Source organism: Manis javanica, chromosome 12 (genome assembly GCF_040802235.1).
Source record: "Manis javanica isolate MJ-LG chromosome 12, MJ_LKY, whole genome shotgun sequence".
Lineage (NCBI taxonomy): Eukaryota > Metazoa > Chordata > Mammalia > Pholidota > Manidae > Manis > Manis javanica.
Genome location: NC_133167.1, coordinates 51,852,386 through 51,865,086, shown reverse-complemented (window position 1 = coordinate 51,865,086; position 12,701 = coordinate 51,852,386). Strand labels below are relative to the sequence as shown.

The 12,701-nt window shown below is 34.6% G+C and overlaps 1 protein-coding gene across 5 annotated transcripts in view; it reads right to left on the bottom strand.

The window, feature by feature from the left end:
- PDE1A (phosphodiesterase 1A) overlaps positions 1–12,214 on the bottom strand; it is a 339,079-nt gene extending 326,865 nt beyond the window's left edge. For 3 of the 5 annotated variants that reach the window (XM_073218587.1, XM_073218589.1, XM_017660164.3), the window contains exons 1-2: positions 12,033–12,117; positions 11,742–11,852 (exon numbers count right to left, since the gene is read on the bottom strand). In XM_073218587.1, coding sequence (XP_073074688.1) covers positions 11,742–11,852; positions 12,033–12,037 — 116 coding nt within the window. In that variant the 5' untranslated portion in view covers positions 12,038–12,117. Of the gene's footprint in view, positions 1–11,741; positions 11,853–12,032 lie in introns of all 5 variants that reach the window. The other 2 variants (XM_073218588.1, XM_017660167.3) reach the window with 2 other exon arrangements.
- Positions 12,215–12,701: the final 487 nt, after the last annotated feature.

The window sequence follows — 12,701 nt, the reverse complement described above, 5'->3', positions numbered from 1 at the left end:
TTAGATTCCAACTTTCTCACCTGGTCTTTAAGAAATTCAGCTTTAACATGGTTACAGGCTCCCAAAGATACTTCTTCACAAGCCTATACCTCCTTTTCTCACTCAATTTAAATTCAAAATCTTTTCTCCATGGATCCCTGTTTCTTGTTTTTTGACAGAATATTTTGCCAGATGGTTTTCTTCTCACCAGTAAGACTTGTGGTTTACAGAAATTACAGACTTCTGTTTTACAGAATTTAAAACTGTTACTTTGCTTTCAAAACTGGAGAAGTCAACTAAGATTTCATTTTAATTCACAGAAAAATTGGTAGAGATTAGTAACAGCAAAACTAATAGTATGTGTTAGTTTTGGATAGACAACTATTTTATATAAACACTAAATTATGACGACAAAGCAATATATAGCTTCGAAAATAAATGTAAAGGGTATTTCTTTTATATTATCAAACCAATAGCTTAAAGAACAAAGAGAGAGGGGAGAAGAAAAAGAACTTGATCAGATTGCTTTCTTATCAGCTCTACCTACATGTTAAGTAAAGATAAGTATTGAAAGAAAACAAAAGCTAAGAATGAAAAAAGGGAAAATTATACAAAATTGAAAATTAAGTTGATAAAGAAAAATGTGTCAGTTATGCATTATCTGCTCACAGGTAGAGCAACCACATAAGCAACCATTTCCCAGATGCAATTTTCTCAGATGAACTCCCTAAAAACTCTCTACTCCTAACCAATGTAGCTCAGTGATACATACCCCAAAATCAGCTCTTGGCTGCTATATTATTCTTATCCTATATATCTGGGTTCCACAATTTATTCCCCCTACTACTATGATTCCCTCCCTCTCCTTTTTTTCCTACCATTTATTAGCAATCAAAAGTTAGCAAATGTTTCAGAGTTTATGAGTGTAAAAATTGAGTTCATTCTTTTCTTACCCTCTCCTACATGTGGAAAGATAATCTTACATTGAAGTGATTCAGATAATAGAAGAAATATGTAGGTGAGGAGGAACATGATGCAAATCACTTTCTGGTTGCAAAGAAGAGACCTAGAAGATGGGGAACTGGGCCTTACCATGCCCTACATGACCTGTTGTCAGGGCAACAGAATGCATGGGGAGCCCCAGCCTTCCCAGTGCCTGTTGCCAGAGTAACAGGATAAGAACCATCTTCTCTTATGCAACTATGCAATTTCCTTGCCTGATTCTATGTTTCACTTCTATGTAGTGGGAAATTATTATATTTGCTCACTGAAGCCAAAGTACAACACAACTTCAATACGCAGGTAACTGAGGGAGGATATACTGGAAAAAATATTGCAAGTGAGTACATGCCACTGAAATTGTTGCATGCAGAAATAATATAGAGAAGAATTTTATTGGAGTGACTTGTTGAAAATAGGGACCTCAATTTTTATTTTTATAAGTTCTGAAATATATAACTTTTGATGGGGTAAAGAAATAAATGATAGATGATGATAAGAGGTTGAGAAGCAGAGTGATCTTAGGGGAAAAAAAACTGTAAGCCAAAGAATTATATGAAAAATTTAGGGGCTAAGATATTGATTTTGGGTGTATAACAGTTGGCTTTTTTCTGTACAACAAACCATCTTGCAACCTAATAGCCAGAAACAAAAAACATTTATTATTTCCTCATGATTTTATGGAAGTTAGAAGGTCTGGTAGGTCTAAAGGGGCCTCAGCTAGAATAGTTTATAATCTGTTCCACATTCTCATCCTCCAGGAGGCCTGACCAGGCTTCTTCTCATACTGGTAGAAAGTCCCAAGAGCAGCAAGACCCTTTCTAACCTTTGCTTGTGTCACATTTGCCAGCATTCCATTGGCCAAAGCAAGTTGCTTGTTGGAGCTTGAGGTCAGTATGGGAGGGACTATCCAAGAGTGAATGCAGGAAATCATGAATAAATTAGGCCATATTGTAACAGTAAACAGCATGGAAAAATTTCTGGAAGATAAAAGCTTTTTTGGAAAACTTGAAATATTAAAGCAGAGATTTGCTGGAAGATGAAATATCAACAGGGTCACACATATAAAAACACTTTCTCTTATTGGAACCAGAAGGAGGTACTGGAGATTTTAGGAGTTTTTAAAGTTAGCAAGCAGCATTTTAATCCATGTAAAAACCATTTCCAAAAGCAGTCTAAGAAAAGATGAGGAAAATACTGTGTGCCTTTATGTAGTTTCTGTTCTTTGTGGGAAATAAAGCAGAATAAACTCCCATTTAGGTGATTTTTCTAAAACAAAAAGAGAAAAAATGGCTCACTTTACTTCAGAAAAATAGCTTATTATATACTTAAAATCCTTTATAATGTGAAGAGGCATTAGAGCAAGAATAAAACACCTAGTTTTAATCATTAGAACTTCTGGCTTTATTCTTATTGGTAAACAAAAATCTTCAGGAACAGACACACAGACATTTCTATTGTGCAGGGTTTTCTTTTTCTGTTGTTTGGGATATCAGAGACCAAATGCATTAGAATTTTGTAAGGGTCCAACCCCTGAAACAGTAAAAGGGTTCAGGAAAAGTCAAATGACCTTAAAAATGCTTACTAAGATCATTGTTTAAATAAATTAACTAAAGGGATAATGGTAGTACATGTCTAGAGAAGAAGCGAAATAGAACTGGGGAGATTCTGACATCTAAAGCACATTCCAAGTGATAATTCCCCTTGGTATTCAGCTTTGAGTTGCAGAAGTAGGAGAACAGATGGCAGGACTGTGAAAAAATCAAAACAAGAGAATGGTTTTTAACTCCTGAAATGTTAGGTTTTTTAGTGAGTCTTGAGTGTTAAATCAAATTATCTAAGTCATATTAAATGGAATAGGTGTGAGCCTAGGAACCTGGCCTTCACTTCACTAATTGGGAAACATTGGTGAAATCATTTAATGTATTTGAGGCTCATATTCTCATAAGAAAAACTGGGGATAATTGTGCTGAACCATATAGATCAAAAGAAAAATCTTTTGAGAAATTATAAATACAAAAGAATTATAAAATATGATTATTACTATGATTCAATTATGAGGCAATTTAAAATAGTTAAAGCTAGTCAAAAATATGATTGATGCTCGTTGTTTCCTTTTCTTGCTCCAAATGCAGTTTATTTTGAACCAAGTATTAGAAAGTTCAGTTTTAAATCGACCAGAGTCAGTATATTGCTGTTTTTCTAATAAGAAGTCTATTTTTATTTTCTTCTAAGTTTTAAGGACCTGATTCATCCTCCACATTTTGTATGGGTCCTCCACATCTGATCATCCAAATTTATGCAGAGTTTAATTAAGGTTGACTTGTGTTTTCTTGCCCTCTAGATGCTGTACTTCAAGATTTTACTTTTTCATGATTTACTACATAAACTTACTTGAATAGCTATAAATATCACAATTTTGCCTACCAGAAATTATCTGCATTGAGCATTTTCTGGGCCTATTTAATAAAAATTTATGTTCTTCTTAAGTGTTTTGTAAAATGTAATCTCTTTAAACAACTTCAAGAAAGTATAGCTTGTCGGAGAAACAGGGGGACATATTGTTTCATTAATATGTGTCTTATAACCTATTATCATTTTTTTGTCCTTCTTTAGTAATAAATAATTATTCATGTCTAATATTGCTCAGACCAGATAGGAATACTGATTCTCCTGAGCTTTCAACACTATCATCTGTTTAATGAGGTTAATGAACAGTTCCTTTCATATCCAAAGGGCTTACGACAGTCCTTTCAGATGGGAATCAGACATGCTCAAACATTTACATTTGATTAGCAGATTGAAATATGCTAGAATAAAGGATAAAATCTAATAACATAATGATAATTTGGTATTTTCTAATGAATCAGCAAAAGGAAGGACTATGGGACATGACAGTAATTACTTGAAAGTCAACTCCATTGCGAACCAGACACAGACAGGGATGAGGAAAGACCTTCAAACCAGGCAGACTCAGGAAGTCAGACTAGCCCTCGTCACACGTTGATGGAGACCTAAAATCCATTCTAAGGCCACCACAAGAAGCTGAACTAAAAATGCTAAATCCGTCAAGCCAATTCTTCCATCAGTGAAACTCACAAGGCCCGCCTCCTCTTCCTCAGCTTTCTCTCTTCACACAACCCTTTCTCCTGCCCCAGGGGAAACATAAATCCTTGGGTATAACTGTTCTGGAGAAGAGAAACCTGAGGATCTTGGTGATCCACTGAGCTAAGAGAAAATCTTTTCTCATCTTGACAACCTTACTCTGTCAGCTGATTCTGATAAGATTACTTTAAAAAAAATAGAACTCTGCTTTTGCCTATATTAGTAATAATAATTAGGACTATTAATGATAACAGCATCAAAAACTCAAGTTGGAAAAGATCTTATAGTCGTTAAATAGCCAAGCTGTAATATACACAGACTGGGTAAAATTATGGGAATAGGAATAATTACAATGCTCTGGGAGTTTACTGTATGCCAGGTGCTGTATTTCTTATACACATTTTTTTTTCATTTGAAATTTTATCTTGATTTGTAAAATATTCAGATTCCTAATGCTTCCTTCTAAGCTGAAAGACCTTCCACTGGCACAGCTCCCAGGCCTCTCTCTGCTACTTTTCACAGCCTTTCATAGAAGAGCAGCAGCAACATTTGGTTCGTGAATTGTAGAGAAGGATTTAGACCTGGGCATGCAAGCTGTCTTTTTCAGAAGGTGGGGAAAGGATTTTCTGCTTGTAGAAAGCATAATCTCATCAGTTACTGGCCATAAGGTAAATTTAGGAGAGGAGTTCTTGTCCTCTGCTGGGGAGGTCTGCAGTTCTAAATCAGTCATCTGGCTTATTTTGCTACACACCAGAAACGTATCCTCCAATTCAAGTTTAGTTGGCATTAAAGCTGACATTTTGATCTCCATCAACTGGACTCCTAAATTTATCCATCACTTAATCCTAAACTTGGATTAGAAGTGCCATTCATTAGGCCCTCCCTCACCCCAAAATTTTACAAGTTCCGTATCAATTTTTGTCTGTGTCTCAGCTGAAAATTCTCTAAGATAAATCATTTCCGTCTATCTAAAATACCTTCCCCTTGATCACATCACCTGGTACATTTTCTGTAGGTCACTTTTTACTCCATATTAACTTGTTTTTCCCAGTTCACTTTTGTGTTGTTTGTTGCCTCCACTGGAATGTAAACTCCAGTGCCTAAAATAGTGCCTGACATAGTACACAATCAGTGAGCATTTATTGAATGAGTGAATGAATAATGAATAAAATAACTGGACTTTACAAACAAGGGCAATAACATTTGGAAAAGTTAATAGATGTTCCATAATCACTCAGCTAAAGGACAGATGGTGTTAGAAAAAACCTGATTCCAGAGTTCAACTTCTTAATCTCTAAGGTATTTTACCTCAACAATGAATGTCTATTCTATAAACCAAAACATAATGTTATGTAAGGACTGAGATTTATATTAAGATTATATACTGGAATAGATTTTGTAAAGTGCTTTTCCCAAATTAGTTTTATGACTAAAAACCATATTTTTTTCATTCATTTGCCATCAAAACCATCACATACTCAACATTATGAAAACAGAGACTGAGAGTTATCAACAATTTCCAAGAAAGATAATGTAAACATTCTTCTTTGACATTTGAAATGAATCTACTATATACTTTCAATATCAGATCTTGGTAAGAAAATTGGTAGTCTGGAGATGTAAATCAGGGTTAGATGGAAGACAGTGAATGATTTAATGGATAAGTATATCTACTCCAATTAGCCATAGGGTGACCTAGGTGGCCCCATCTCTAGGCATTGTGTGTGTGTGTGTGTGTGTGTGTGTGTGTGTGTGTGTGTGTGTGTGTGTGTGAGTGTGAGTGTTTTGGGAGAGTATAGGAATATAGGAATGGTCATGTTGATTAAGCACTCTGTTATTCTGTTATAGGAAACATACATTAGTTTATTTATTGCTGGTGGAACAAATTTAACACAAACTTAGTAGCTGAAAACAACACAAATGTATCATTACCTTCAGTTCTGTGAGTCAAAAGTTTGATGCAAGTTTCATTGAGCTAAAAGCAAGGCATTGGCAGGGCTTCATTCTTTTTGCAGGCTTTAGAAAGAGAATTTGTCTTCTTGCCTTTTCAAGGTTTCTGGAGGTTGCCTACAAACCTTGCTTCACAGCCCGTTTCCTTCATCTTTAACATTGGCAAAGACAAGTTGAGTCCTTCTCACATCACAGCACTCTGACCTCTTCTGCCCCCTCTTCCACTTGCAACAATCCTTATTGCATTGGGTCCACTGAGGTAATTTAGGCTAATCTCCACATTTTAAGGTCAGTTGATTAGCTATCTTAACTTCATTTGCTACCTTAGTTCCCCTTTGATATGCAAAATAGCATCTTCATAGGTTCTGGAAATTAGGACATGGATGTGTCTGGTGGGCAATTAGTTTGTCTATCAATAAGTTTTAAGAAGCACCATTCTAGAACCTCTTCTGAGGATCTTCTAGGTAACCATTCTGCGAAAGTCCTGTTTTGTGTTTTCGAAGTAAGACGAATAAGAATTCAGGGTTAGGAAGATCGGTGTTTAAATCCAAGTTCCACCAGAACTAGCTGTTTAGCCAACTTAGCTTACTTACCTCTTGAAATCATTAGAAAAGTAAATAAGAATTAAAAATGCTGTATATCTGGAAAGGTCTGAAAACTAGTAATTGATAAGCAAACACTATTTCCTCCCAACTTCTCCATCTCTATTCTAGTCATGAAACTATCTCCACTCCTCCAACCTGGCTTTAAACCCTATTTTGACAGCCTGACTGATCTACTTTTGTACTTAGAAGCACTATAAGATTCAAATTTTATTCATTCACTCATTGATTTCATGGTATTTATTGCATCATCTCCCATGTGCCAGGTACTGTGCTCGGCTCTGGGGATCCAAAAGCAAACATAATGAACATGGCACTTGCCCTCAGTAGCTTATAATCAGGTAGGGAAGGTAAATTTTGTAATGAAAAGAGGAGTCCATGTTACTTTTTAGCCAAATGGAGGAAACTAACCTGGTATAGAGTAACACAAAGGGTTTCCTTTGCAAATGAAATTTAAGAAGAAATCTTTGAGCATTTCTTAACAGAGTGCCTATTAGCATTTTGCATAGGACAATTAGGAGAATTCTTCCTGATAAGGGAAAGCCCCAAGCTCTGGAGGATATTTATCATGCCTGCGCCCTGTTGTTCACTGAATACCAAAACACCCTTAGGCACTGCAACAACCAGAAACATCCCTAAACATCTCTAAAAGCATCATGGGAGCAAAAGAGACCCAGACTGAGAGAGGAGAAAGGAGTGGTTCGCTCAGGAAGAGAAAACAAAATGTGCAAAGGTGCTAAACAGCATTTCTTTGGGGGAAGCCTGGGCGTAGTTGGGAGGCGCCAAGAGGAAGCTCCAAACAGGAGATGGAACAGGGACACTCTGTGAAGAATGCTCAATTTTGAAAGGAAGGCACTTAAAGGTTTTAAAGGAACCAGGAAAGTAAAAGGATCAAATTTGCTTCTAATCTATTAATGCTGTTTCCTCCTAAAGTGTGAGTCCAGTTGGGAGTATGGTGCTAGTAACTCCTGTCATTTTACCTTTATCTTTACTCTAAATACATATTTCTGTTCTATCTTCTTGGTGATGAGGGCTTGGGCTACGTTGTCTGAAAACTGTACAACACATTGCCCTCTTCAAAACAGCTCATTAAAATTAGTTATAGAGTTATTGTACAGTTCCTCCTTTCTCCTCACTTTCTGCTTCTCTACATTTTATTCTTCCATTACTAATGATCATATGTAACACCAATCAAATAGGAAAAAAGAAGAAGAAAAGTTCGACTTAAGTCTTTCAACTCTTACATTCATAATTCTAGGTCTTAATATCTGAACATCTATCTGGACTAGGAAAAATACAGAGATATGTGTCTAAACATGTAAAATTCTCATATACCAAGTTATTTCTAACCATGAAATTATCATAGATTCTAGTCCTACATTTATTTAAAAAAACTGAAAGAATTATCAATAAATACTATAAATTGGTGAGGCTCACATTTTTGTCAACAATTTGTAGTCTGAGCAATTCAAACTCTCCTCTCTTCTGTTCAACAGCTAAGATAACACTCTGATTTAGTTTATGCTATAACGTCATGTGGTTTTTATTACAATATATACTTGATCACAGTTTTCTGGAAATGCTCTTACCCCAAGATAAAATTCTTAGACTAGTGGCACTGACTGGAAAGAGGAGCACCAATGTTTTAAAATATGTCTGATTATTTAAAATCCACAGTGGTGGAGCTTTTTTATGTTTAAAGAAGGAAAAAAAACAGTATCATGACATAAAGGGTTATTTCTAAAATTTCTTTAAAACTACGCATAAATGAAAACAAATATAAAATCTTCAGGTCAACTTTTCTCATGGAAATGAATAAACTTAACAATCTTTGCAAAGACTAATGTTCAAGAAACTTTTTTAGTATGTAGGAGGCAGTAGAAGTCCCAGAGTCACAGGAAACGTCTGAATTTGAAATGTCATCAGGTATGAGACTCCGAAAGAAGTAGGAAGTCCTTTCCAGGTCCTGAACGATTGATAATTTATGGACAAGAATATGATTCTTTTTAAATGTAGTCTATAAAGGACAGGATGACAGAGTCACCTGCTAGCATGTACACCATCGTAGATAGTGAGTCATAATACAGAATCTAAATTGCCATACTGAGTGACAAATTAGTGGTCAAGAGGAATGAAGAAAACTAAATAAAAAAGTCCTAACTATAAAAAGGAAATGAATAGAATAAAGCACACATGCCCACACGTCCACATCAGAGTTGGGAAGAAACTGTTATACCTTACACCTTTGTTTCCACAAAGAAATCAGAGATTTCTTAGCAGACAAAATGGTGTCTTCCATATTTGATGGAGATTTAAAAGGAGCTCAATGAAAGAAATCAATAAGATGGTAGAGAAGAATTGGTATTTTAATTTAGTTACCAATATTTTTGCATGTGTTAAAAAATTTAAAAATTATTTCAATGGACTCAAAAAAGTGTTCTAAAATGCTATGTTAATAATGCCTAAAAAATATTTTCTATAAATATTCACCTATAGTGGCTCACATTTTACGTATTTAAGACATACTCAAATAAACCTCATTTTACTTTAACCTTTGTCTGTTTTTATTTAACATCAAAAAACTACACATTGTAAACCTACTAAAAAATAGAATATCCTGTTGAACGAAATCAATGTATTTATAAAGTTAGATACAATAAAAGATCAAAAAATCATTTTTTAAACAAATACCTAAAAGTTTCATTGAGTCTTTTTTACCCAACTAAGATAATTATTGCAAAATTATTTGATAGCTTTCATAAGTAGTATGATTTTCATTGAAAATATTTAAAAGTGGAATTTAGCCCTAGAAATTTTGATGAGCTAAAATTGTTAGAGTTAATATTATATTTTAAATAGGCAAGGCAATTTCAGTAATGAAATAAGGACTCTTTCATATCACTGCTATGAATGCAGCTACACAAAGACCATAATTAAACAATTTGGTTGTCATTAGTCACGCAGATTTTAGATTTAGAGCTTCTTGTTTTGACAATTCTAAACCTAGAGTACTAGAACTGTCTTAAGTCAAAGTACAAGTTAAAATAATAGTAACCATAATGCAAATTCCCTCCTCCCTTTGACGCAAAAGCATTCAGCCATTTCAATCAGTTTACTAGTAATGATTTTTTTAAAAATTACTTGTCAGTAATTTTTCCCCTAAATGGTCATTCAGTAGCTTTATGTGGAGATAACTCAAAATTTACTTAGTGTGTACATATATTATTAAATTCTATATAAATGTTAAATATCAAGTTATGAAGCTCTACTGTTGAATGACTATCACTCTCTCCTACAATAAAATCACAGATTGATCTCTGAGATCAAGTGAGAAAGTAAAAGTCAGATAACTTTGCCCTAACATGTCAGGTAAACCCAAAGTCACTTTTCAAATTTGTAGACATATGCATAAATTCTCTACCATACATCTTCGTATATCCAACTACCGAAAAGAAGAACAAACACAAACAAGCAAATAAAAACATCCTGTCCTGCTAAGGGAAGAAAACCTAAAATAGGTTGTAGTATGAAACCTTATTTTTCTGGTACAGATGTTCATCTACTCATTAAGTTAGGACATAAGTCATCTGATGACTTCCAATGTTTAATTTTCATCTATGATAACTGATTTTATAAGCTGTCATTTGCCTCTGTAGGATTAACTACTTCCCTAGAGAACCTCCTCTACAAAAAAATTGTAATTTCTAAATCTTCAATAGATTATGGAAACATATTTCTCTTAATTCAAATGATATAAAGATGACTTCCTTTTTAAAAGTTATTCTCTGTTAAGTGTTGTTTGCATTATTCATGTGCTTTTTTTTATACTAGTGCACTGTAATGCCATGTATTACTTCAAGTGTAAGAAAATATACAGAGAACACTTTAAATATATAAACATAATTAAATACATTCAAATGAAGAAAAGTAAAAGGTGTTTTTACATCTAAGTTTGATATAATTTTTCTTTTTTAAAAAAATCATAGATATCAAACAGCAACATTGAATTTGCTTACATGCTGCATTTTGTAAAATGGTATATAAGTACAGCATTAGAAATATGAATTCTAGAAAATCTCTATTTTGCATGATATAGGATTTCTCCAGCTATTATTATAGATAAACTAATATGTTTTCACTTGAGATCTGCAAATATGCTAAACAACTGCAATGGCCTGTAAATATTCATATTTCACATTTTTATCCAAATGTTAAGTCTGATTAAATTATAACAAAATTAAAATAAGGCATATAAATATAGTATCCTGGAACACTAAACAGGAATTACTAGAATACACAGAGAAAAAAACTTAAATGTTGTTTAAATAGCAAGGTGAATAGCATAGCAGTCAAAATTCGGCTCAGGTACTCAGGCTTGACGTAAGCACATCTCTTGACCCAACTTACTATGGTCTATTTTATACTATAAGCTATTTTGTACTCTCAGAAGTGAACTGGTTAATTTAAAGCCAAAACTCCCTAGCAAGTTTTCAAATGCAGCTAGTATTTTTACCACTGAAGTATTTTTTTCTTAAAGAAATATTATCAAGACATAAAGAATAACCACAATGGAGTACAATTATTTATTAGCATATTAATTCTACTATTGTTTTTTCCAAAATCTAATTACAGAAAATTAAGTACCACTAGTAATGTCTCTATTTACCTGAAGGAAATTTTGTTTCTGCAAGTTCCCTGGCAAGCAGCTTTCTTAGCTACTTTTCTGCTTATCTTTCTAAACAACACATACAGAATGCATAAAAGAAGCCATACAGTATAACAGTGAGGTGAATTGTTAGGAATTATCTGACTTTACATAAAACATATGGGTGCAAAAAAAACTAACCCATCCATCAAGCAAGTTAGCTGACTATCATGCTTTATTTTTTAAAAGAAAATCTTTTAAAACATAAAACATACAGGTGCAATATAAACTATCCATCCTTCAAGGAAGTTAGCTGAGACTGTCATGCTTTATTTTTTAAAAGAAAATCTTTCTAAAGGAAACAGCAGTCCACAAAGTCAGACAGGATCAACAATTAATCATGTTAATAACTGAACTGGGCAGGGGGATAAAAACACAGAACTGAGCAAAAGCTTACTTACATTCCTTTCAGGCGTTGCCACATTTTTTCAGTGTGTTCTCCTATGAGATGCTTAAAAGTGGTGTTTTCCAATTCTTCAATTTCTGTAGCAGTAGACCCCATGATGATACTCCTAGGACAATACAGTTAGTCAGTTTCAGCAACTAGGACAAGCATTCCTCAGCAGCCACTACAAATCTCAAATAGTTACACAGTAGCATCTCTTATCTACCAAAACATTGCAGATTTACAAAGCTGAGGGCAGCCTCTGCCAGAATTGCTATTGAGTTTGACAAGCATATCCACTGCTCACCACATCACCCCCCTCAAGCAGACAGCAGTATAAACAGATCCTCTGACCTCACAGGAACAGTCCGCACATGTGAGACTGCTACTGTACTACTGACCGAATGAGCACTCTAGCTCTCCCCAAGAGCAGATCATCTGTTACTGTGCTGTGCACTGAAGCACATCAGAATTGCTACAGTTTATGAGCTTTATCATGCACAAGAGAAACGTGAATGACTTTTGCGCACCAGAAGCTGAATTTCTCCCTACCAACGGAAGGAGAGCAGGATGTAATAAGAAAACAGATGGTAGGAACCAGTGTCAGCAGCAACCCCCTGAGAAAAAGTGCCTTTACAAATGCCAAGGTTTTTGTCTCTTAACTGATCTGGAACCAACAGTTAAAAATATATCATGCTCTAACAATAAATACAACATATATTGATGACAACAATGAGAAAACAGAGGGAGCCATACAGAAGACAGACCACAGAGCTCCACAGGTTGTTATTGCAGTAATATATACATCAGTGATGCTGTAATCATGCTTATTCACCTTCTCCTAGCAACTCCACACAATAGGTAACTGCCAATTTCACCAGTGGAAAACACAGCAGCTGCACACAGCCTGCTCCGTGAATCCTCTGAAGATTGAAAAAATAAATAAAATGAAACTAGAGGGTACGCTCGTGTGTAT